Raw genomic sequence first — 25,408 nt, forward strand, 5'->3', positions numbered from 1 at the left:
GAAAACACCTACATACACTAGGGCACACTATGCGTTGGGGTCCCCCTGTGATTAGCATGACCTCCTTTGTAAGCCCCTAGTATATAATAGGGCAGGGGATTAAAACTACCTCTTAAAACGCACCACAGGGTGTGTTTGAACACGTCACCTCATGCCCCGTCCCCTCCCTTCCCCACTGTGTAAACACACCCTGTAGCCATTTTAAGTTGGGAGATTAAGTCCCCTTGAATCCTGAGGGCCCCTAGGGTCCAACTAGACCACTAGGTACCTCCAGTAAGCGCCACAGAGCTGCGTTGCAGAGAGGTGTAAAAAGTGGCACGGCCTGCACCACCTCTCTGCAACGCAGTGCAGTGGTGCTTACTGGAAGCACCTGGTGGGCTAGTTGGACCCCAGGGTCCCTCAGGATTGAAAGAGAGTTATTTCCCCAACTTAAAAATGCGCCACAGGGCGTGTTTGCACACGTCACCTCAGGCCCCGTCCCCTCCCTTCACCACTGTGTAAACGCGCCCTGTGGCCGTTCTGATACAGATATTAAGTCCCCTTGAATCCTAAGGGTCCCTAGGGTAAAACTAGCCCACTAGGTACCTCCAGTAAGCGCCACAGAGCTGCGTTGCATGAGGTGTAAAAAGTAGCGTGGCCTCAGAACACCTGTCGGCAACGCAGCTCCCTGGCGCATACTGGAGATACCTGTTGGGCTAGTTGGCCCTCAGGGACCCTCAGTATTGAAGGGGAATTAATTCCTCAACTTACAACGGGCCAGGGGGCGCGTTTGCAGAGTGCTGCAAGGAGGGGGCATGGCCTCCGGCACGATGCCGGTCTTTTATTTATTTATTTTAAAGAAGGAGGGCTGTGTGGCCCCCTTTCTTTTTCTAATTTATTAGCCCTGGGGACCCCATCCCCCAGGGCCTGCACCCTAATTTTTTTTGTTGAAAAAAATTAATTTGGCCCTCCCAAGGCCTTAATCGGCCCCGGGGACCCCAACCCCCGGGTCATGGCCTTTTTTTTTTTTTTTTTTATTCTTTAGGAGGGGGGCTGTGTTGCTGGACAAACCGTATGTACCTATCACCATGACGATTTGCGTGATATTAATTAAAAGGCGACTATGCATACAATGAATCCACGTAGAATGTATTCACACCGCTAGTGAAAATTGGAAATGTCTGACACCCTACCGTGCCTAATCCCGGCGCCCCCGCTGGTGGGTACTCTCCAAGTAGACACCCTTGTCGTTTATTTATACAAACATGGGTAGCTATTGACGGGCACATTTAATACACATGCACACCAAGCCATTCAAAGGGGATTCGACAAAAATTCGACCAAACTATGCAAGAAACCCCCTCACGGTTAATAAAACACACATCCACCGCCGGATGTGTAATACTTTTTATTTTAATCTCTGGAAAGGAAACAAACCTCACTTGAGAGTCACAGCGTGCTCCTGGCTGAGCCCAATGCTGTGTTACACCCACCATTGCCTGCCGAGTGCCACACACCTCTGTGTTGTATTCCACCATCTAGTGCTTATGCTATGACACTCTCTAGCCCATGTGCACTGTAACACCACCCCGTGAATATGTCATGCCACACTTGCCTTCGCACGGGTTATATTGCCCCATCTAACGTGCCTTCCTCGATGCCTATGTTATAAAGCACAGCGCTATGCCATACTTATTACAATCTGGGATCCATATCTTTGTCACAGTGCATATGCAATGTTACACTACCCAGCACATATTTTATATTACAACTTTAGAGACTACTTAGGTTACACAACACTGCCCTGTGCATATTACACTCCAAGGTGCATATCACATAGCAAGCGCTAGTGCCTGTGCTATCTCGCGCTCTCCAATGAATCTGTCATTGCGCACAATGTATTGCATATTATATTTCACGCCCCGGTTCATCTTATATCACACTTTTTGGTGCATAGTTTATACCATATACTATATCTAGTTTTCATTTTCAATCGTGCTCTCAGGACTATGTTCTATATAACACTGCGTCCACCTACCCTTTTCACGGGCATTACATTTTGCGATGGGGGGTGGAGGGTCAGGGGATGTTTTTGCCAAGTGAGCCTGGAGTCACAGTCCCAAACGTCCTCTTCTTCCTGAATAAAAGTGAGATTATGCTGCATACTTGTTCATATTTTAAGTCGTTCGCACAGACACACATTTTAAAGACAATAAAGTTCCTAATACCCACCTTCTATGAACAGTTAGCTTGCTGTCCCATCCACCTCCTCCCTATCCTCTGTTGTCTGAATCCATGGACTAGCCTCCTCCCTCCTGCCATGCATGGTCTGATGTGCTGCCACTGCCCTCCATTTAGCATGATGTACCAGTCCACTCCTCCTGCCCTCCATTGCCCAATTCTATGGCCCATCATTGACCTCCTGCTTAGCCTCTGTGCTTAGCTTGCTGCCCCTATTCTCCTTCCCCCTGCCCTCCGATGGCTTTCTGCATGCCCCGGCTCCATCCTTTTTGACCACCATGTTCCATGGACCTGCCACTCCTATCTACTCTGAGTGTTCTGTTGAGTTGCCACTCCCCTCCCACCTGCCTAGCATTGTCAGATGACTGTAACCTGTCCCTGCCACCTCCACCCTGCCTGTCCACATGCCATGCCCCTATCCCCTTCCTCCTGTCCTTCATGGTCCATTTTACTGCCACACCCTTCTGCCCTCCCTGGTCTGTTGTGCTGCAACTGCTCCTCCTGCCTGCCCCGCACGGTCTGTTGTGAGGCCCCTTCCCCTGAACTCTCTTGTCTGTGCCCAGGTCCTGACCCTCCCTTCTATCCTCCATGGTCCTTTTTGCATGCCCCTGCACCCTCCTTCTTGCCCATCATAGCCATTGTGCTGCCACTAACCCTCCCGCTTGCCATGCATGGTCTTCTGTGCTGCCATGGCCCCTCCCACCTTCCCAGTGTGGTCAGCTAGCTGCTCCTGACCCCCTCCCACCTTCCCTCCATGGTCTGTGTGTATGCCATCAGTCTCACTGTTGCTCTCCATGGTGTGTCTTGTTTCTAGTGCCCATCCTGCCTGACCTCCATGGTCATCTTGCTGCTCCTGCCCTGCCCCCTTGCCCCCAGCCCTCTGTTTCCACGTGCAGACCCCTATTCCCTCCTTCCTGGCTTGTCGGTTCCATTGTAATGCCCCTGATCCGTCCCTCCTGCCCTTTATGGTCTGTTATGCTGCAGCTTTCTCTCCTGTCTGTCCATTATGGTCAGCTAGCTACCATTGCCTCTTTCCCCTCTGTTGTCTGTTGTCCATGTGCATGGTCCTGTCCCCTCCCTATTGCTTTCTATGGATTGTTGTGCTGCACTCCCGTCCCGCATGCCCTGTGTGGTGTATTGTGCTGCTGCAAACCCTGATGCCTGCCCTGTAGGGTCAGTTTGGTGCACCTCTCAATGTCCCTCCTGTCCTCTGTTATCCGAGTCCATGTCCCTACCCCAATTCCTCCTGCCTACCATGATCCAATGTACCATACTTGCGAACATTTTGAACCTGGTAAGAGGGAGATTTTAAAATAAAACTGGGGTATTGATTTTCCCCTTTGAGTTACATTGAAAAAGAGAAGATTGTAGACAGGAACCAGATCAAGTGAAGCCCATTTGAGCTTAAAAACATTGGACGTTTCCTGGCTGAAACAGGTCTGTTGGCATGTATGGTTGTATTACCACTGCCTCTTCCTTCTGCCCACAATGGTCTATTACATCACCACAGCCTCTCTTGCCAGTCCTGTATTGTTGGTTTGTAGCCCCTGCCCCCCTTTCCACTGCCCTCCATAGTCTGTTGTGCTGCCACTGCCCTTCCTGCCTGCCTACTGTGGTCAAATTGTTGCCTCTGCACTCTCCTACCTGCCTTCAATTTTCAGAGTCCGTGCCCCTGGCCTCTGCCTCTCAACAGTATCCCAATGAACAACTAGATTGCTAACATTCTATATTTATTACAAAAGTGTATATATATATATGTATATATCAAAGCAACAATCTGCCCGCAGGAGAATGGAGTATGGAGGCTCTCAGCGGGGAAAATATATAAATAAAGATTTATTCAGCAGACAGCAGACAACACGAAACTGACAGACGCGCTTCGGCAGCGCCTTCTTCAATGTCAGTGACATACACAAACGAAATCGTATTTAAGCATACAAATGAAAATGTCGTTTTTTATGTAACTGACACTGAAGAAGGCACTGCCGAAACACGTCTGTCAGTTTTGTGTTGTGTGCTGTCTGCTGAATAAATCTTTATTTATATATTTTCCCTACTGAGTGCCTCCATACTTCATTCTCCTACGGGCGTATTGTTGCTTGATGTACCGCGACTTCTGTTGCCTCTTTCTGCATTTGTCTTCCTTGTTTCTGTGCCTTTGTTCCTCTTTCTTCACATGTCCTACCTCTGTAGGCATAGTTAGAAATTTGCATTTAAAACCTTTTAAATTCACTGAAAAGAACATAGGTTTCAGGGACGTTATAGTTAGAAATTAGCATTTAAAAAACCTTTGAAATTCACAGAAAAAACAATAGGTTTCAGGCACGTTATAGTTAGAAATGAGCATTAAAAAAACCTTGGAAATTCACTGAAAAAAACTGAGGTTTCAGGGGCGTTATAGTTAGTTGGACTTTTCACTTGTACCAAACCACTGAAATTTGGCCGTTGTAGTTAGTTCAGCTAACTATAACTTGCGCTCCCGCAATGCACTGCTGATGATGTGACATATTACATCATTCATGACATGGTCAGTGACATCACTGATGACATCACTGATGACATCTCAAATGACATCACTGATGACATCACTGATGACATCATCCACGTGATAATCTGATGCCCCCCTCACACCCTAATATAACCTTTGGCACACCCACTCTACAATACAGAGTACCATTTTCAAAATCATAGACACACCAACACCAGTTACTACATACTCACTCACTGATTCCTAGGTCTACACACACATCCACTCATTCACCCATACAGTCATTCATACATGCAGTCACTCATCAATACAGGACTATCATATGCACTCATACACCTAAACAGACACTCACACACCACCACTCAGCCATACAGTTACTTACACACCTAGTCAGTCATGTAAAGAATCAATCACACTCCCATTTACTCACCTATGCAGTTATACACATACCACCTCACCTATTCATAGAGATACTAACACATACTTACTCTCTTATACAATGACTGACACAAGCACACAGTCATTCATACAGCCACTCTCACTATCACTCACTCTCACATAGTCATTTATATACTCCAACACTCCCATATACTGCCTTTCACATATGTAGTTACTCACACATATACCACTGAGACATCCATTCACTAACCAACACAGCCATACGCACACTCAATCACTGATACAGCCCTTCACAGACACACTCTTGAACCCATACACCCAGTGAATCACCCACTCACAAATCTATGCATAAAGTCACACACCCCTCACCCACCCACACAAACACTCAGGCAACCAATCTATAACCCACATAGACACTCATGTAGCTACTCACCATCGCATGCAGCAGCTTACAAAACAACAGACACACTGATACTGATGGGGTGCTCACAAGTTCGTCAAGCAGAGCCAGGGAACTTTGTGCTTACCTCTGTGGTCTTCTCCGTATTTGGCGCCATTATCGTTGTTCGAGTCTCCCTCCCGACGCCGCATTTGATCTTTTTGCGGCCGCTGTGCGGAGGGAGACTACGGCTCCCAGACTCCCCGGCTCCCCACAACAGGAAGCTGACACGGCAACATCCGCGCCTAGAGGCGCTTGAAAAAGAACTCAGTCCCCGGCGGAGCGGGTGCTCACAAGTTCGTCAAGCAGAGCCAGGGAACTTTGTGCTTACCTCTGTGGTCTTCTCCGTATTTGGCGCCATTATCGTTGTTCGAGTCTCCCTCCCGCCGCCGCATTTGATCTTTTTGCGGCCGCTGTGCGGAGGGAGACTACGGCTCCCAGACTCCCCGGCTCCCCACAACAGGAAGCTGACACGGCAACATCCGCGCCTGGAGGCGCTTGAAAAAGAACTCAGTCCCCGGCGGAGCGGGTGCTCACAAGTTCGTCAAGCAGAGCCAGGGAACTTTGTGCTTACCTCTGTGGTCTTCTCCGTATTTGGCGCCATTATCGTTGTTCGAGTCTCCCTCCCGCCGCCGCATTTGATCTTTTTGCGGCCGCTGTGCGGAGGGAGACTACGGCTCCCAGACTCCCCGGCTCCCCACAACAGGAAGCTGACACGGCAACATCCGCGCCTGGAGGCGCTTGAAAAATAACTCAGTCCCCCGCGTCGCGGGACCGCGCGCGGGACCGCGCGCGGGACCGCGCGCGGGCGTGCACCGGGCTAAGCCCAGGCAAAGGGCGGGCCCTCTGTGGCCCTCAGAGGCCAGAGGAGGCTGGGCTGGGGCCACTCTCTTGCCTTCGTGAAGGACATGTATTGTATATTCTTTCACTAACCCGTTATGGCCGTGAGTCATGAACATTTGACATGCTGGGGGTTTTACTGAAGGCACATTAGACCGTTATTTTAGCAAGGTTCCCATGGATCTAGGGAGGGAGGACACATTAGCTGAGCGCCGGGATGAGCGCCGCCAGTCAGTTGAATGTATGAAGAATAGGCCCCTTATAGATCTATCACAACAAGCCACTTTGCCTGATGTAAGCCCCTCCATTGAAATTGATGACTTGCTCTATATAGATAGTGTTCCCGTACTTTTGCGGGAGTTATCCCCTCCATTTTCTTCATTTAATTTTTTCGATAAGTTACATGTAAATACCATCCCTCCTCCTAGCGATTCCCTATTAGAAGTAGAAGCGATAGTTAACCCTTCCCTGCCAAATGTGGTGATCACGAATAAGAAGAATAGGAAACCATTGTTGTCCAAAGCCCTTGGCCCACCATCAAATAAAAGGAGGAAGAAGGGCGGAGACCCATGTAGACCTAGGATCAGCCATTCTGACTTTGGGAAAAACATTAAGGCTGTTAAATCAGCTGTACCTATCTCAAAGACCCCCATAGTAATTGCACCAACCCCAAAGGCTGCTTCAACTACAGCACCAAAACATTAGCGGAATTGGCCACTCATTTGCATTGTCCTCCAAAGGAAGTACAGTTTACTGACCCTTTGGAAAGTATTGAACATCTCATAAGGTCATTCATCTTACCGATTGTCGAGAGGTTGAAGAGGGTTGAGGAAAGGCTAGGGAATTTAGAGCTGGCCATTAGTAGTAAAGTTGGGCAGGTTAAGGACCAAGCGGTCCTGGCCCATTTTCCCGTAGCCACCATGCCTTCTTCTTTTCCTGCTGCGCGTGAAGGCCCAACTAAAGTTAGCATGATCACAGATTTTAGACAACAGAGGCTATTACCCCCTAAACCTGCAAGGCTATCGGCTTCGCTTGTTGCTAGCGAAACCCAGAGGGTTGGGGAAAAACAGGGCGCAGGAAACATGGGTGATGAGAGTAGGAGCTCTAGCACTGCTAAGCATGCGAAACGTAAGGAGCCTCAAGTTGAACTACCGCCAGAATCTGTCCCCTATGTGGTTGTACTAGCGGGAGTCCCAAAACTTCCGGATAGTAAGAGGGAAGGGTTTTCTCAGCTCAAAAATAAAACTGTACATTGGCTGAGCCAAAATCGTCCCCTCCCTTATAACATTAACGGCGAGATTCTTCACGTTCGCCGACTCCCTTGGCTGGGAAGTAGGGTGAAGGACATTAAGGGGGATCTAATTGTTATTAATTTCAGATACCCCGAGGCCGTTAGACATATTCTAACCTTGCCAGTAGGGAATCTTGGTAATTCTATCGCCCCTTTTGAACTTACCTATTTTTATCCCAGAACCCAAGGGACTAGAGTTGGGCACTCTGGGGCTCTTGTCTTCCCACAGACTAACCCACATGTATTTTATAATAATGGGCACACAATGTTGGAATCTAATTTCAAACCAATGACCTTTGATAACGTCCCAGGTGGGACATTGTACCGCCCAGGAGCTATGGGAGTAGAAACGGGAGGATGGACCACCTGGTACCATTCATGCCGTTTGAAGCCTTAAATAGATTTGAAGCCCTTTCTGGCCTCGACGGTTGTGATTGACATATGTGGCCATTGACCAACTTACCCCTCGCTACTGCCCAATCTGACCCAATTGATAATCTTAGACCACGGCATATTGGTAAATCTGACCCAATTGAATGATCTAGACCACTAGAGGGGACCTTGATATCAGAATCATCTGCCGAGTCCCCATCTACTCCTTCCCCTATTTTTCGTTCTCTTTCAAATTGCATACCTGAGCAGGGGGCTGGTGCTGGGTCCTTCACCCTGAGCGATTCCAGTGGTTCCTTGGACTGCCTAACACCTAAGCATGCCACTGATGTTGAACATGTTAAAATTCTTTTGTGGAATGTGGCGGGTCTCAAGAATAAATTGTCCATCCCTGAGTGGGGTTGGTTTATTGCCTCATTTGACATCTGTTTGTTGCAAGAAACTTGGATGCTCAAAGAGAGTGTGGTCCCGGGTTTTGCAACATACGACATTCTGGCAAGTATGAGCAGTAGGGGCAGGCCCTCGGGCGGGCTGTCCTTATGGGTTGGCACACATCTAGGAGTGAAGGCACTAGAAATTCCAACTAATTCTCGGGACGTACAACTTGTTCTGCTGGTCCCAATAAATGGCCCAAATATCGCTTTGATAAATGTTTACTCAAGGCCAATCAAGCGGGGCCTTGAATCTGAGGCTATTACTGCACTGTCTAAGCTCATACAGTCACTTGACTCCTCCACTGTGTTAATTTTGGGTGGGGACTTTAATTGCCATTTTGAGCCCCTTTGGGATCCAAATGTAGGAGACTCAGATGAAGTGGATTTACTATGGAATATTCCAGACCCGCTGACCCCTTTGGTTAAGGTCTGGACCCCCCTTGTCTTGCAATTGCAGTCGCTCTCCTTAGCTGCATCGTTACGAGCATGCAATGGAAGGGTGAAGCCAGATAGACCTGGGAAGGTAACGTTCAATAGAATAAACCATACCTCGATAATTGACTACATCTTTATCGAAGCAAGGCATTGGGACAGGCTTTATGAGTTTGTGGTCATTGAGAGGTATGACAGTGACCAGAATGCTCTAGCTTTGACCCTTAAACGGGGGAGTTTTGGACTAAAAAATCCTCCCCCGGATGAGAACCAAGTCACTGACCCATTGATAATTACAAACTGCAGAAGGAGGGTAAAATGGCCAGAATTTCAAATGTCCGACAGTAAACTTGCGGAACTGTATGAGATCATCATACCATTCATTGAAGAAATGGGGAGAGTTGGCCCTTTGGATGATGTCATCAGTGATGTCATTTGAGATTTTGAGATGTCATCAGTGATGTCATCAGTCATGTCACTGACCGTGTCATGAATGATGTAATATGTGACGTCATCAGCAGTGTATTGCAGGGGTGCGAGTTATAGTTAGCCAAACTAACTATAACGGCCGCATTTCAGCTGTTTTGTACGAGTGAAAAGTCCAACTAACTAAAATGTCCCTGAAACCTATTTTTTTCAGTGAGTTTCTGAGGTTTTTAAATGGTAATTTCTAACTATAACGTACCTGAAAACTATGTTTTTTTCAGTGAATATATATATATATATATATATATATATATATAGAATACACATTTAGTTTATTCCTTTTTCTAACATGATAATCAAGTTTGCTTGAATATATTCACAGCATCTATTCTAAAAGATGACTATTTGACATAATTTGTTATTGATTTCTCAAGAATTTCTAGAAGTTTCATAACTATGAGTCTTATTTATTTCTAATATTCAAAAGAACATTGTCTTGCAAAATGAAAAATAAAAAGGCATCAAGCCACTCTCTGTTAACTGTTTATTCTGAGAGATTCAACAAAAGTGAAATCATGTTAAAACAGCAGAGCACAACGTATCAGTGGTTGGAAAGAAACCTTCACACCAGGCAAAAACCATCCAAGCCGACTCTAATTGAAAGCTGCTAGGGAGGGAGGCATTTTACCTTTGCTTGCTCATCATATTAGGGCAGCAGGCGACTCAGAATGGTAAGAGCATGCCTTGCTAATATAGTGAGAGCAAACCTTATTGTTCAAACAGAGATCTCAAAATAGGTTTTTAGTATCTGCTGTTGTAAAATTAGTTTTTAGTGCTTCTAAGCCACTTCTAAATATCAGAAGGAAGGTAGAATTGCAACAATTATGTTTGAGTTCTTCCTTTAATGTATCCATTTAGTAAATGTTGCTGCTGCCATGCTAGTATCTATTGTAGTTGCAATTCATATCGTGTGCACTTAAATAGGGTTTTGACATTAAAATAAAGTATAAAAATGTGTCCATATTTCTTAATGTTCTTGAGTTTGTTATTCTTCAATGAAATACATTTTGGGGATTCACCAGCTATCCTTGTAAAGTGTCACGGGATTGATCATTGCCTGAAGCAGATCTCACTCAAATATTGTTTAGTTGGTTGGGGGTTAGATGCAGACCAACTGGTTTTCCATCTCGGGTAAGCACATTGACAGAGTCCTTAGTGCCAGGGAGTCTAGTAAACCGAACTCTGTATCCTAGACAAATATAGATAACGTATCACCTCACTTTTTTAAAAGGCCGCCCTTCTTAAGTGGCAGTCTATTGTAGGTTTATTGTAGTCACCGTACCTCTTTCAGGTGACACAACCATTGTGCATAAGGTCAAGTGACGTCATTTCTGGTGCTATCATTATGCTAATTTGCGATTTTGAACCCTGAAAAATCCTATCAATTTCTGGTCACCCCATCATGACAAGTAAGTGGCATTCCAAAACTCACTCTGGCCAGCAATATTCTGGCAGAACCATTGCACATAAAAAAAAACAATGTTCTCTCCAGAAGTTCACTCTGCCAGGAGCCAAAAATGCATAAAGGAGGAGTAAATGAAGCCAGGGGTGTAGGTGAAAGAATGATGTGTCCCAAGTCTGCCTTCTTGAAAATACCAAACTAATGGCAAGACAATTTATATGAAGAGTTTCACAGCTATGGAGAGCCATTATTATTTTGAATGGATGTTTCCAAACAAAATCAAATGTGTTGTCTAGGATATTTCTTTCAAAGCTGACCTATAATTGTCTTCATATAAAAGTTAACATTAATGCTGGACATTATGTCTATTAGTAGATAGTAAAGACATTTATGGAGCATGCATTTTTGTTTCAGAATAATTGATTTCACAATGTGAATGATCTGCTCCCCATATATGCATCATATACACAAGAGGGCCACTGTGCAGGCCGGGGGCACTGAGCGGACTTAAGAGTCACTGGGTTGACTCCAGCCAAACCTTAGATTCCCTTACAAGATGGCACTGTAGCCTGAAGGCAAGGTATCTGGGCTTCTGTGTGGCTACCACAGTATCATCACTTCACCATGAACCTGCCCCTCTCAGCCATGGCCTGATCCCAGCATAGAAAGAGGGACACCTGCTTTTTTCAAGGACCACTTAAAAGACAACAGCAGAATAAATGGGCAGGTAAGTGGTGTCCAGAAGATGGTCGAAGGCTGGTCCTGCTTTCATGATTTTGGCGGTGTCCTCCGTGGTGAGAGGTTTCCAGTCCATCAAGTGATGGTCCTCTTTAGTGGTGGTAGGGAGTTGGACATTGATATCTTTGGTGTTGTGCTGGGGATTGAAGATGTTGCATATCTTCAAGATTTTGTAGTTAAAAAAATTTGCAGAGGTTTCTGCTGTGTTCCTGTGAGGGAGGGATGGTGTTAGTGGTGGCTGGGGGGTTGGATAATTCTTTGACAATAGTAAAGAGTTTTTTTACAGTAGTTGGAACTGGTTTCTACTCTCAGTGTTGGTGCTGCTTTCCTGGCGTAATGATTTCCTTTCAAGTAGTGCAAGCTTTAATGTGAAAATAGTTACTTGGTTAGAAGCTGGTCAGAATTTGTTACTTTTTTTGACCATGCAGAAGTATCGGGTTTGTTATATGGTATATATTTGCTTAGGCACAGATTGCACTCAAACAACTGCTACCACTCACACTCCGGGTCCACCAACGACTATGAAGCTTATTCCCATGTGATAAAACAGCTATATTGCAACCACTTAGCGACCTCTAGACCCTAGGATGGCTCAAAATAAAACCATAACAGAAGACCTAAACATCGTATCTCTGAATGTTAAGGGTCTAAACCATCCGGTTAAACGCAGGAAAATCTTTGAGTATCTAGCAAAAACTAAGGGTGACCATATCCTGTTTCAAGAAACAAAATTGTCAGAAGAGGATGCAGGTTATATCAAACACAATTGGATCTCTCATACCTTTAGCTCACCAGCAGTCCACAAAAAAAAGGCGTCATTACTCTCATAGCCAAAAAATCCAATATCACCCCTATTTCACACCCACACGATGAAGAGGGAAGACTACTAGTTACACACCTGAAGAAAGGAGACGACCCCATCCATGTGATCAATATATATGGCCCTAACTCCGAAGAGCCTAATTTCTGGGAAAAGATCTCTAACACAATTTAGAACATCCCACAAGACGATCTTATCATAGTAGGAGGGGACTTCAACCTGCCGTTAGATCCTCTTATAGACCGCCAATCGAAATACAAATACCAACCAACCTGCTCACACGAGATCCTTCACAGAATTTGCTCCAGGTTTAGCCTTAAAGACTCATGGCATCTCCAACATCCAGATACAAGAGACCATACATTTTATTCTGCCCCACACAACTCCTATTCTAGGATTGATTACATCCTACTTTCAAGCTCCTTCACGCACCTTGTAGATCAAACAGATAAAGCCCCGAAACTAGTCTCAGATCACTCCTGCATAAGCACCAAAATTGAAGGTACCTACCCCATCACACCACCGAAAAGGGGGCACTTTAATGACGAGATACTCTCTGACCCAACAAACAAAATGAAAATCGAGACAGCACTTAAAAAATACATTGACGAAAACGACCTCCCAGAGATAAACACCTCCACATTTTGGGATGCTCTTAAGGCGACCATCAGAGGGGTCATTATTAGCATCAAAGCACAGATCAACAAAAAACAAAATCTAGAACTGGAAATTTTAGAAAAAGAAATTAAATCCCTTGAAATAATACACACTGAGAAGATAGACAACAAAGACATACTAGACCGGATGCTTAAGAGGAAGTACGAATATAATAAAATTGTGAGCAAACGGGCAGGAGTATGGATTAACAAATTCAAGGCTCTCAAATTATGCGAAGGGAACAAAGCAGGTAAACTACTGACCTCTTATCTTAAACACAGGCAGAGACAGTTTACTATCCCCTCGATTAAAGACTCCACCAATGTTATCCAAACCAAACAAAAAGAGATCCTAAGAGTCTTCCACTGCTTTTATGAGGATTTATACAAAATTAAACTAGCAATAGACGCAGATGACTGCACCAAATACTTAGATTCATTAAACCTACCAAGGCTATCAGAGGGGGATAGATCGGCGCTGGGAAAGGCCATTTCGGGAAACGAACTTTCAATCTCTATCAGATCACTCAAAAACAATAAAGCCCCAGGCCCGGATGGCTTCTCAGCCTCCTTTTACAAGGAATTTGATAGTTCATTACAATCTACCTTATTAAAATTGTTTAACTCCATTGCTAAAGAGGGTTGTGCCACTAACTCGATGAGGGAAGCCAACATCATCGTCATACAGAAAGAAGGGAAAGACCCACTCTTAACAAAAATTACAGACCAATATCACTGATCAACGTGGACTGTAAGATTTATGCAAAAATCTTAGCCAATAGACTAAATGAGGACCTCCCAAAATGAATCAGTAACTCACAATTAGGATTCCTCAAATATCGTATGTCCAACGATAACACTAGACTACTATGCCATATTCTGGAGAAGGCTAAATTCACACCTACCCCCTCTGTCGCCATTACTCTCGACGCAGAAAAGGCGTTTGACAGAGTATCATGGTCATTCCTAAAGCATTGCATGTTATCCTTTAACCTGGGTGACTCATATATTAATATGGTTATGGCACAATATTCAGACCCCACTGCTCGAATAGCAATCAATGGTTCCCTTTCAGGGTCTTTCCACCTAGAACAGGGCACCAGACAGGGCTGAATCCGTTCCCCTGCTTTGTTTCTCCTGGCCCTGGAGCCACTAATTCAGGACATCAAAGGAAACAACGAAATAAGCAGAGTAACATTTGGTGTAACTCAGGTGAAATTAGCCGCATACGCGGATGATATTCTCATTGTCACAGAGAACCCAAGGGAATCCATAAAAGCCCTAATGTCCACCATACAAATTTACTCTAAACATTTTGGGTACAAATTAAACCGGGATAAATCCGAGGTCAAGCCCCTGAACATTTATTGCACATGAGATATAGTGGGTGACTCCGGCCTTACATGGTAACCGAGTTTTATCAAATACATAGGAATTGAATTTGGCAGTACTATATTGGAAACGCTCCAACATAACGAAGCCAGCACCATAGAGAAAATTAAAACTCTTCTTGATGCTTGGTCCCCAAGATTCATAACGTGGTGGGGTAGGATCGAAGCCATCAAGATGATGATCTCTCCCCTAGTGAACTATCTAATAACTATGCTTCCCCTCATCCTATCAGAAGACTTCCACCATAAACTAGACACCCTACTTTCTAAATTCCTTTTTGAAGGGGAAAAAAGCGAGGATTAGTTTGAAAAAGCTTAGATTAAACAAATCCCTGGGAGGTGTCGATCTAGCTGATTTTAAGCTATACCAGACATAATTCCTAGCGAAACAAGGTTCATACTGGCTTGTACCTCCGGAGGAGTACACCCCAGTTTGGCTAGACGTTGAAAAATCTATCCTTAACAATCTTGGCCCAGCGGCCCTTCTAACCGCAAACCTTACTAAAATCACTTGCTCAAAACCGATATTCAAAAACACAAAGTCGGCCCTACTAAAGGTGGACAAGCTATTAGACGTCAGCATCAAATGGTCGAACCTTGAATCCCTTTGGAATATCCGCAAAATCCTATACAAAGGGAACACTCTGCATAATGCTGCCTGGGTCACCAGTGGTATCTATTTCCCGCATCAACTTTTTAATGGAGCCCTCCCACTAACCTTTAAGGAAGTGCAGGACAAATATAAACTAGATCCACTTGAATTCTACAACTTCCTAAAAATAAAATCTGCTTTGATTAAAGCAAAACTGTCATACTCACCTCCTTCCCTCCCGCAATATATATCAAAATTGTACAAGTTGGGCCACCAGGTCTCCTGGATTTCTAAGTTAATATGCCCACAACAGTCTACCCTTAACAAGAAGCTCACATCCTTCTGGGAGTCACACTCCTCTCTCCCGATTTCAGAGAAAAACTGGTCCAAATCTTTGAACTCCGTTATGAGGAACAAGATCAGCCCAGTGCTCTCCCAGACGAAGTTCTGGTTATTACATAAGGCATACTGGACACCGGGCCGACTATCCTCACATAAAATACGTGAAGCCCCCACCTGCTGGAACTGCAATGATAAAATAGGTGATCTGGAGCACTTATTAATTCAATGGGAATGCATGATACCCTTTTGGGATAAGATTTTCGAATTCATATCTAATCTCTTCTCATGCACCCATAGTAGAGACCTATTGATGCTAGTATTCGGTTTCCTCCGAGCACAATCACTAAATGAAAGGGACGAGGCACTCCTGGACCTACTTCTGATGGCTGCGGTTAAGATAATTCTCAACAATTGGAAGGACACGCGCAAAGCATCCTTTAAATGTTGGTTGAATTTAGTATCCAACCTGAGAGGGGCTGACAACGCAGCTCTCCAGAACCCACCTTGGAAACCCCCATCAGGCACAAGAGGGACACTCTTGACCTCTACTTCAGCACACACAAGCCGCCATGAAACTCTACAGCCCAGTTTTGCTACTCCTTCCCATAGAATACTCGCACTAAGGTTTGTTCAACCAGGTACACTTTAACACTATATAGTCATTATGGTTCTTACTGTGGTCTGATCCCTGAGCAAAGATAACCCCTCGCTGTTTAATTAAACATACCTTTCGACACCGATATTCTGATGATAACTCTAGTCAATCTGAGGCAAGTGCTACTTATGTATAAAAACTATATGCTACAATACCCAACTGACGTCTCAATGCATGTTTTTTTTATTTATTGTCTATATATTTTATTTACTCTCATTTATCTACTTCTTATGTCCCTTCAAATGTAGTATTGTATATATATATTTTTTTGGAAACAACCAATAAAAATCGTTTTGAACAAAAAAAAAATGAATTTGATCGACAGGCATCTCTCATCGCTGCGGGACCTCCTTCGCTGTAGTTGCCTTCCTAGAGTCCTTTTACTCATTTAGCCACGCTGATACTCAGATGTGAACAGAATGGAGTCGGTGCTGTTGAAAGACGGGCTCTGGGAAGTACTGTTCCTGAGAACGTAGGGGCCTGGCAAAGACAAGGTTTGGGGGCAACACTTCCTCAACAAAAGAGATATGGTTGGTCTCCAGCAGTGTGAGGTCATTAGTTGGTTTATGAAGGGAACATTCATTGGGGGGGCAAGATTAAAGGCACGTCAAAACTCTAAAGTTGGCACAGCCACTTCTCACTATTCAAATAGGGGGGGGGGGCATTCTATTCCACTAATTGGTTCATGGACAACAAAAGGTCATATAGATTTTTAACCCTGAGCACTGACCCTCAAGAGGCAGGCTACTCCCTAGTCTCAATTGTGCCCGTATCAATAGCTCTTACTCCGTGGTGATGGCGAACACTATCACGGTGCAGTTATGCTATTGTTAGAGTTCTGAATAAAGGTCATATTAGACTCAAGAAACATGCACATGCACTTATACTCACCCCACAATCATTAGCTCCATCTCCACACATTCCTACATAGTAACTGTAACAAAAGATAACAGTGCCTGAATTTTAAGATTTTTACATGTGCTTTTTAACTAATAATAATGCAATCATGGTCATACAGCTGACACAAATGCTTTTCAGTTTGGCATCTTAATGAATGGGGAGCTAATCCCAAAGTACAAAGACCCATGCCTAAACCAGGGGCCATATTATGCAAGTGCCCCGGGTGCTCAATGGGCGTTTGCACCTGCTTTGCGTACCCCAGGGCACTTTGGTATTACAGAAGGAGCTGCAGACGCTTGTGCGGCCTCTTCGGTAATACCGAAAGAGCTGGTGCACATAAAGTGCCAGTGCTATCTTCAGGGTATGTTCCCTCATTTGCATGGGGCATGCCCCATGTATATGAGGGGATTCCTTTGCCTCAGTGCCCACGTCATATTACAAATGCCTGCGTAGAGGCAATGAAGCTATCAGGAGGGGCAACTACCTAAAGGTACTGGACTTTCAGTGTTCCCCCCGATTGCAATCCTTTGGCGGGGGAAAGGGTGTCCCATGGATCCCCACACATCCCCTTTCAGGCGGGTGCAATCACTCACTATACCCACCAGCAAGGGAATCTCTATTCCCCCTTCAAAGTGCAGGCAGGTTGCCGCTTGCACTGTGAGAACATCAAGTGGCTTCAAAGCACTGCTCTATTTTTCACATGAATGCGCTGCCCCCGAGGGTAGCATGAGATTGAGACTGCCCTTGGGACAGCGCATTCATCATAATATGGCGCATTTTCCTTCATTGCACTGGGAAAACCTTTTAAAAAGTGTGTCCAGCACAATGAAGCTAAATGTGCTTCATGTATAGTACGGCCCCAGGATGTGCTGTTTTCACACCAAGTACTTTGCGAATGTGAATGCTATGTGCAATGCAACTTGTCTATGCAGTTTGTATCAAAATTCAATATTACCAGTGGATAGGAAAACAACCTACTTAATCAATCAATCAATCAATCAGGGTTTTGTAAAGCACAATACTCACCCGTTAGGGTCTCAAGGCGCTGGGTGTGGGTGTGAGCAGCTCCGTTGGGACAATTCAAAGAGGCAGGTCTTGAGGTCCTTCTTGAATTGGTGCAGTGTCGGGCTTCGCTTGAGGTGTAGGGGGAGTTAGTTCCAGTTCCTGGTTGCGAGGTAGGAGAAGGACCTTCCACCTCATCTGGTCCCATGGAAGCGTGGGACAGTGGTTAGGGAGAGGTCGCCTGAGCAGAGGTATTTGTTGGGGGCATGGAAGGAGATGTGATCATTGAGGTATTGGGGTCCGTGTTGTGGGTTGTGGAGGGCCCTGGTAGGTGTGTGTGAGTAGCTTGAAAGTTATTCTTCTGTTGGGGAGCCAGTAGATGTGGCAGAGGTGTTGGGTGATGTGATTGTGTCATGGGATATCGAGGATTAGTCTAGGCCTGGGCGGTGAACTCTGTTATGTTCGCGGAGATTGCGGAGTTGTCTGCACTCCGCGCTTGGCAGAGCTTGCGGAGTGCAGAAAACCCTACTCTGCATAGTGCAACAGAGTTTTTTCCCTGCTCCCGAATGGTAAGTTCGTGAGCGCGAGCTGCAGCTCAGGTAGAATTTCTACCCGAGCGGCAGAAAAACCAGCACGAACAACACTGCACTCCGCCACTTGCGGAACTTTGCAGAGTTTTTTTGTCACTTTGCGTAGTTCCCTGTAGCAAAACTCCGTGAACTATGCCCATCCCTGGATTAGTCTGGCTGCGGCCTTCTGAATGGTCTGGAGTTTGCGGAGGAGGTTTTTGTTGATTCCAGCATAGAGAGCATTGCCGTAGTCCAGTCTGCTGATGACGAGTGCGTGAGTGACGGTTTTCCTGGAGTATGAAGATGCTTAAAACTATCCCTCACCTTTTCCTTTTTGGGACTTCTCTACCGGCAGCCTGATTGCTGTCACAGTGTCACGCAGACTCTGGCAGACTACATTGGCCAGGCTTCCACCCGGTATGAAAACTTCACTGTCCTAGTTGACCTTAACCTCCATGCTGACAAGCCTTTGTGTACTCACAGTGCAAATTTTTTACCGACCCTTGCTGGTTTCAATCTCGTCCATTTGGTCTCCTCCCCTACACAAAAAGGCGGACACTTGCTTGACCTCATCTGCTCAAATATGTGGGAGGTGAAAGTCGACAGGCTGATACAGATTATCTGGTCAGACCACTACCTTGTTCCTTTCCGACTCCCCATGATGGCCACTCCTAGGGCCACAGTTCGATCTAAGGAATTAGGAGGGACTGGAACAAGGTCACCCCAGAGACACAAGGCTCTGTACTGGACGGCTCTAGGCCTATCCTTACGGACAACCCCGACAACGATACTGTGAGCCTGAATACTTGGCTGACGGCTGCGTTCGCTAAACTGGCCCCCCTGAGATCTGTTAGCTCTACTAGAGCTATGCCATCTGCACCTTGGTTCTCATAGGAAATTAGATGCAAACAAAGCGAATGCAAGAGACTGGAACGCAAGTGGAGAAAGTCCTATGCTCGAAAGGCTAAAATCATATATAGAAATGCCCTGAAAAAATACCATAAATTCCTTAATATCAAAAGAAGGGACTTTCTGGCTGATCACATCGCCAGTGCAAAAAGCGTCTCTGGGAAAGTGTTAAAAAACGTGAAAGCTTTCACCAATCCTACAGTACTTGTGCATGAAGCTCGACCATCCTTGGACCTGTGCACTAGCCTCTCGAAATATTTCGAAGATAAAATTGTGCAGATCTATGCCTCTTCTCCCTTGCTTACCGACTCCAGCGCTGTGGGGTGCTCCCATGGCCCCACCATGAACCAGCCTGTGTTTCCCTCTTTTTCCATGACTCTCGCAGAAGTGTCTCTGGCTGAACTGTGGAGATGCAAATCCGGGATGCCAGGGGACCCTTACCCAGCCCTGCAGTTCAGGCTATTAGCCGATTGGCTTAACTCGGTCCTCAACCCCATGTGGAATTCTTCATTGAGGCTGGGGATTGTCCCTGCAGCCTGGAAACACGCCTATCTTGTACCTATCCTGAAGAAACCCAATGCTGACCCGGAAGTAGCCAGTAACTTTAGGCATATCCCATTACTATCAGCGCTGGCTAAAATACTGGAGAAATTCGTCCATCTTCAACTTGCGGACTTTGTGGAAGCCAATAAGCTGCTACATGACTCTCAATCTGGCTTCCGTACAGGGTACAGCACAGAATCAGTGCTGATCGAAGTAGCAGATTTCATCCCCCTGTCTGTGGATGATGGCTCATCTGCCATGCTAGTGCTCCTCGACCTGTCGGCAGCGTATGATACTGTGTCACACTCGATCCTGCTAGACAGACTGAAACAGATAAGTATCCAGAGGACGGCATTAGAGTGGATTTCCTCCTACCTCCACAGCCACGACCAACAAGTCTTTCTTCACCCGTACACCTCCCCTGTAAAACCGCTCAAATGTAGAGTCCCTCAAGGCTCTGCCATGAGCCCTCTACTTTTCAATATTTACTTGACACCTCTGGCGGGTCTCATAGCTAAGAGTGGGGTCAAGGTGATATCCTACACAGATGACATGCAGCTGATGTTTTCCTTTAGAGATCAATCCGCTGCAGCTTTTGATTCTTTCAGAGATTACCTTAAAGACATGGCAACCTGGATGAACGGCAACTTCCTAAAGCTTAATTCTGATAAAACTGAGGTTCTATTTTTTAACCAAACCTCCCCCCCCCTCCTGCAGGTCTATGGTGGCCTAGAGACCTCAGCATTCCTCCGAGGCAGAAAGACTCAGTTAAAAACCTTGGTGTCAGATGAGACAAAGATCTGACCCTGTCGGCCCAAGTCCGTCAAGTCTCGGCGGCCTGTTTTGGGAAAATGAGATCCATCTGAAAATTCCTAGATTTTCTGCTGGATGACAGCCGTAGAATGGTGGTTCATGCTCTTGTGACCTCTCATCTCGACTATGCCAATGGTCTCTATCTGGGCTTGCCCAGGTCTCTGATCAGAAATCTGAAAATGGTGCAGAATGCGGTGGCAAGGCTAGTCCGTAAGGTTTTGTTGCGCCATCACCTCTCGCCCAATCTCAAACAACTCCACTGGCTACCAGTCGCCAGGAGAATCAAATTCAAGGCCCTAATAATTGCGTTTCTAGCCTACCAGGGCAGGGGCCCTAGCTACCTGAAGAAGAGACTGCACCCTTACTTCCAGGAGCAGTCCTTATGATCCAACAATAAACGCTACCTCACTGTCCCTCGCTTTTCCAAAGCTAGGCGGGGGCGGTGCAGATCGTTCTCAGTGGGAACCACCAAACTGTGGAATGACTTGCCTCTCCTCCTACGAATATTGAACTCGGAGCAGGAGTTTAGAATGACACTGAAAACCTGGCTCTTTAAGCAAAGGGATTAGCTGCCCTGTTCCCCTTCTCTGTTTCCCTCCGCATTAGCGCTGGGGACACCTCGTTAGAGGTAGCTGTGCACTTTATAAATGCCATTTATTATTACTTATTATTAATTATTATTATCTACTTGAATGTCTTGCGTAGTATGCTTAGGGTGTTGAAGCATGCGGTGGAGACGGCGTTGATCCGGGGATTCATGCTGAGTGATGAGTCCAGTATGATGCCGAGGTTACGTTCATGTCCTTTTGGGGTGGGTGGGTTTCTTAGGGCGGGGGCTACCAGGTGTCATCCCATGCAGAGGGGGTGGAGCCGAGGATGAGGACTTCTGTTTTCTCCGAGTTAAGTTTCAGGCAGCCTTTCCTCATCCAGGCTGCGACAGCTTTCATCCCTTCTTGGAAATTGTGCCTGATGATGTCGGGTCCCTTGGTGAGGGAGAGGATGAGCTGGGTGTTATCGGCGAAGGAGACAATGTTGTGCCCATGGTTTCTGACGATGGCTGCGTGGGAGGCCATTTAGATGTTGAAGAGCGTAGGGCTGAGGGAGGATCCTTGGTGTACTCTGCATCTGATCTCTGTTGGTACTGAGAGGAAGGGCGGGAGTCTTATTCTCTGTGTTCTGCCTGAGAGACATGATCGTAACCGGTGTAAGGCCTTTCATTGGATGCAGGCGTCGTGTTGTCTGGTGGGTAGAGTGCAGTGGGAGATGGTGTCGAAGTTTGCTGATAAGTCCAGGAGGATGATGGCTGCCATTTGGCCTTAGTCGAGGAGGGAGCGGATGCCCTCAGTGGCAGAGAGAAGGGCGGTTTTGGTGCTGTGGTTGCTGTTGAATCCGGATTAAAAGGTGTCTAGGATGTTATTGATTTCAATGAAGTGTGCTAGCTGGGTGTTGATGGCCTTTTCGATGACTTTGGCTGCAAATGGAAGTAGTGATATGGGCCTGTAATGCTTGAGGTCCATCGGGTCTGCGGAGGGCTTCTTTAGGAGTCGGTTGACTTTGGTGCTCATCCAGTTGTCGGGGAGTGTGGCTGTCCTGAGGGAGCAGTTGATGGTTCGACGTAGCTTGGGTGTGATGACAGTAGCGGCCCTGTGGAAGATGTGTGGCGGGCAGGGGTCAGAAGGTGCTATGGAGAACACAATTTATAAACACTTAGAAAGCATGTACATGTAGGGATAGTGGCCTGCAATCGTGTGCAGACTTGCATCCTATCATTTGATTTCCCACACAGAAACATGCGTATTTAAGGCACCCATGTCGATTGAAGGAATGCTTCATTTGGCAAAGCACTCGGGAGGCCACTCCTGCTCCCTCCGAGGCTGATTCCATGATTCCCATGGGGATGATTCTCAAGGGGAAGCCGACTTACAGAGACAGATTACTCTTTTCAAATCAAATACCACTACCTTGAGGTGTCACAATCTGAGTCCTAGTTACAGAGCACTGATGCATTCCATTGCAACCCTCAAACAGGAAGGAGTACCCCCTTCAAAGTGCCTTCTGTGTGCAATTTATATTGGGTCAAAAAGCTCCTTTCCCCAGACTGAGATTCATAAAAGGGGTTTTGCACCATTGGAAACACTTTTTTGCAGACTCAACCCCTGTGATTTTTGCAAATTGCAGGGTTTGCTATAACAAAATTGGTTTGTACTTTGTGAAAGCTCACAGTAGAAATTGTGTAAGACTTGATTGTTGAAATTACAATTAACATACATAAAGTTACAGTAGAAATAAAATGGTGAATAGTTCCCCAAAAGTGTTGTTTTGAATACAGTTGCTTTATGCCCTAAGGTAGCTTGCCTGATATCTGAAGCCATTTACTGGATCCCATCTCACCAATCTTGCTCTCCCTCATTCAGCTTCCCATAGAGTTGAGAACGTGATTCAAATTATTGTGCATTGTTTATATGGCCATACACGAGATTCCCCTAGGTATCTATCTGACCGTGAAGACTCCAGACACTTCCTACTATCTCAGAACAGTGAACTTAAGACATCTGCAATGCAGAGCTCTTTCACCAAATGTTGGATAATTTTTTGTTTCATAGTTCCTAAATGTCTTCCTGACCACCCTAGGCTGCCGAGGCCACCCTCCATGGTCCATGAGGCTGCCGGAGGCCATCCCGCTGGTCACTGGTCAGACGAGGACACCCCCCCAGTTCACAAGGCTTCCCGAGACCACCCTAGGCTGCTGAGGCCACCCTACATGGTCCATGAGGCTGCCCGAGGCCATCCCGCCAGTCACTGGTCAGACGAGGCCACGCCCCCTGGTGCACTAGGCTACCCGAGACCACCCTAGGCTACTGAAGGCACCATCCATGGTCCATGATGCTGCCCAAGGCCATCCTGCCGGTCACTGGTCAGACGAGGCCACGCCCCCTGGTTCACTAGTCTGCCTGAGACCACCCTAGGCTGCAGAGGCTGCCCTCCAGGGTCCATGAGACTGCCCAATGCCACCCTGCCAGTCACTAGTCAGACAAGGCCACCGCCCTGGTTCACTAGGTTGCCCGAGACCTCCCTAGGCTGCTGAGGGCACCCTCCATGGTCCATGAGGCTGCCCAAGGCCATCCCACCGGTCATTAGTCAGATGAGACCACACCCCCACCCCCGGTTCACTAGGCAGCCCAAGACCACCCTAGGCTGCTGAGGCCACCCTCCATGGTCCATGATGCTACACAAGGCCATCCTGCCGGTCACCGGTCAGACGAGGCCACGCCCCCTGGTTCACTAGTCTGCCCGAGACCACCCTAGGATGCGAGGCCACCCTCCATGGTCCATGAGGCTGCCCGAGGCCACCCCACCGGTCACTAGTCTGACGAGGCCACCCCTCCCCAGTTCACTAGGCTGACCGAGACCACCCTAGGCTGCTGAGGCCCCCCTCCATGGTCCATGAGGCTGCCTGAGGTCATCCTTCCGGTCACTAGTCAGACAAGACCACCCCCCACCCCCGGTTCACTAGGGAGAGCGAGACCACCCTAGGCTGCCGAGGCTACCCTCCATGGTCCGGCTGCCCGAGGCCATCCCGCCGGTCACTAGTCAGACGAGGCTACCCCCCTTTTCACTAGGCTGCCCGAGACTACCCTAGGCTGCTGAGGCCACCCTCCATGATCCATGAGGCTGCCCGAGGCAATCCCACCAGTCACTAGTTGTAGGAGAGTAGGATCTGCTTCACATGCATACCCCAACTTTTTGCTGGTGTTTCACTGTTGTTTGACCTTAGTCTGGCTGTGGCCCTGCTAATCAGGACCACAGCCTAGCTGCTTCCTCTCTAAAATGGTTTCCATGTACATTAGGTACATTCCTAATTGGATTCTGGAGTGCCTTATAAGCCCCTAGTATATGGTATACTATGTACCTAGGGCATAGGTACCTCCGTGGCCTACCAGGGGCTAAAGTATGTATTATGCAACCCCTGGGAAGCACTCCAAAATGACACCACAGGTCTGCTACTGCAGCCTGGGTAAGGTGGTGCTTGCACCCCTTACTGTGGTATAGGCTACTGTTGAAGTCCAAGAAGAACAGGCAAACTCCAAGGCAGGTAAGAACAAGGACCGTTATTCTGATCATTCACTCTCCTCCTCAGTCACAGTCACAGTTCTCAACATTCTATTTTGAACTCTCAGGGAAGATTCTAAGAAACAGGAAAATGGAGGGGGGCGGAGTGTACCACAAAAGGGGAATACCAAATACAATGAGATTACAACAGCTACCTATATCACTACCATTGCACACACATATAAAACCTATAAGTCACTCCTATGGCAGGCCTTAACAATCCTGAAGGCAGAGTGCTTGGTTTTTATGTGAGAGGGTGCCCCTGCATGAGCAGAGCCCCTCTGCAGCATTCGGAGTACCTCCTCTGATGCTGTTTGTAGTGCAGCCTGACCATATACTCTTAAGTGCATTATAACCTTGCGGTAAATGCTAACTTTGGACTGGCTGCACGGAAACATGTCGTGTTTGGTGTCAAATGCTTTGAAATACTACCCCTCCGCCAGTTCTGGCAGCGGGGATAGCATTCCACCCTTCTAGAAGGAGACACATGTTCACTCTGGTCTACCCGGTAAAGACTTTCTACAGCCCTGGCATCACAAAATGGATG

The 25,408-nt window shown here is 46.6% G+C and overlaps 1 protein-coding gene across 3 annotated transcripts in view; it reads right to left on the reverse strand.

Annotated features, from left to right (window-relative positions):
* The window catches only part of LOC146788638 (putative cation-transporting ATPase 13A4), a 619,876-nt gene that overhangs the window by 224,659 nt on the left and 369,809 nt on the right, over nt 1-25,408 (reverse strand). For all 3 annotated transcript variants that reach the window (XM_085635832.1, XM_085635831.1, XM_085635830.1), the window contains one exon: nt 16,907-16,949. In XM_085635832.1, coding sequence (XP_085491958.1) covers nt 16,907-16,949 — 43 coding nt within the window. The remainder of the gene's footprint in view (nt 1-16,906; nt 16,950-25,408) is intronic.

The sequence above is a fragment of the Triturus cristatus genome, chromosome 11 (genome assembly GCF_964204655.1).
Source record: "Triturus cristatus chromosome 11, aTriCri1.1, whole genome shotgun sequence".
NCBI lineage: Eukaryota > Metazoa > Chordata > Amphibia > Caudata > Salamandridae > Triturus > Triturus cristatus.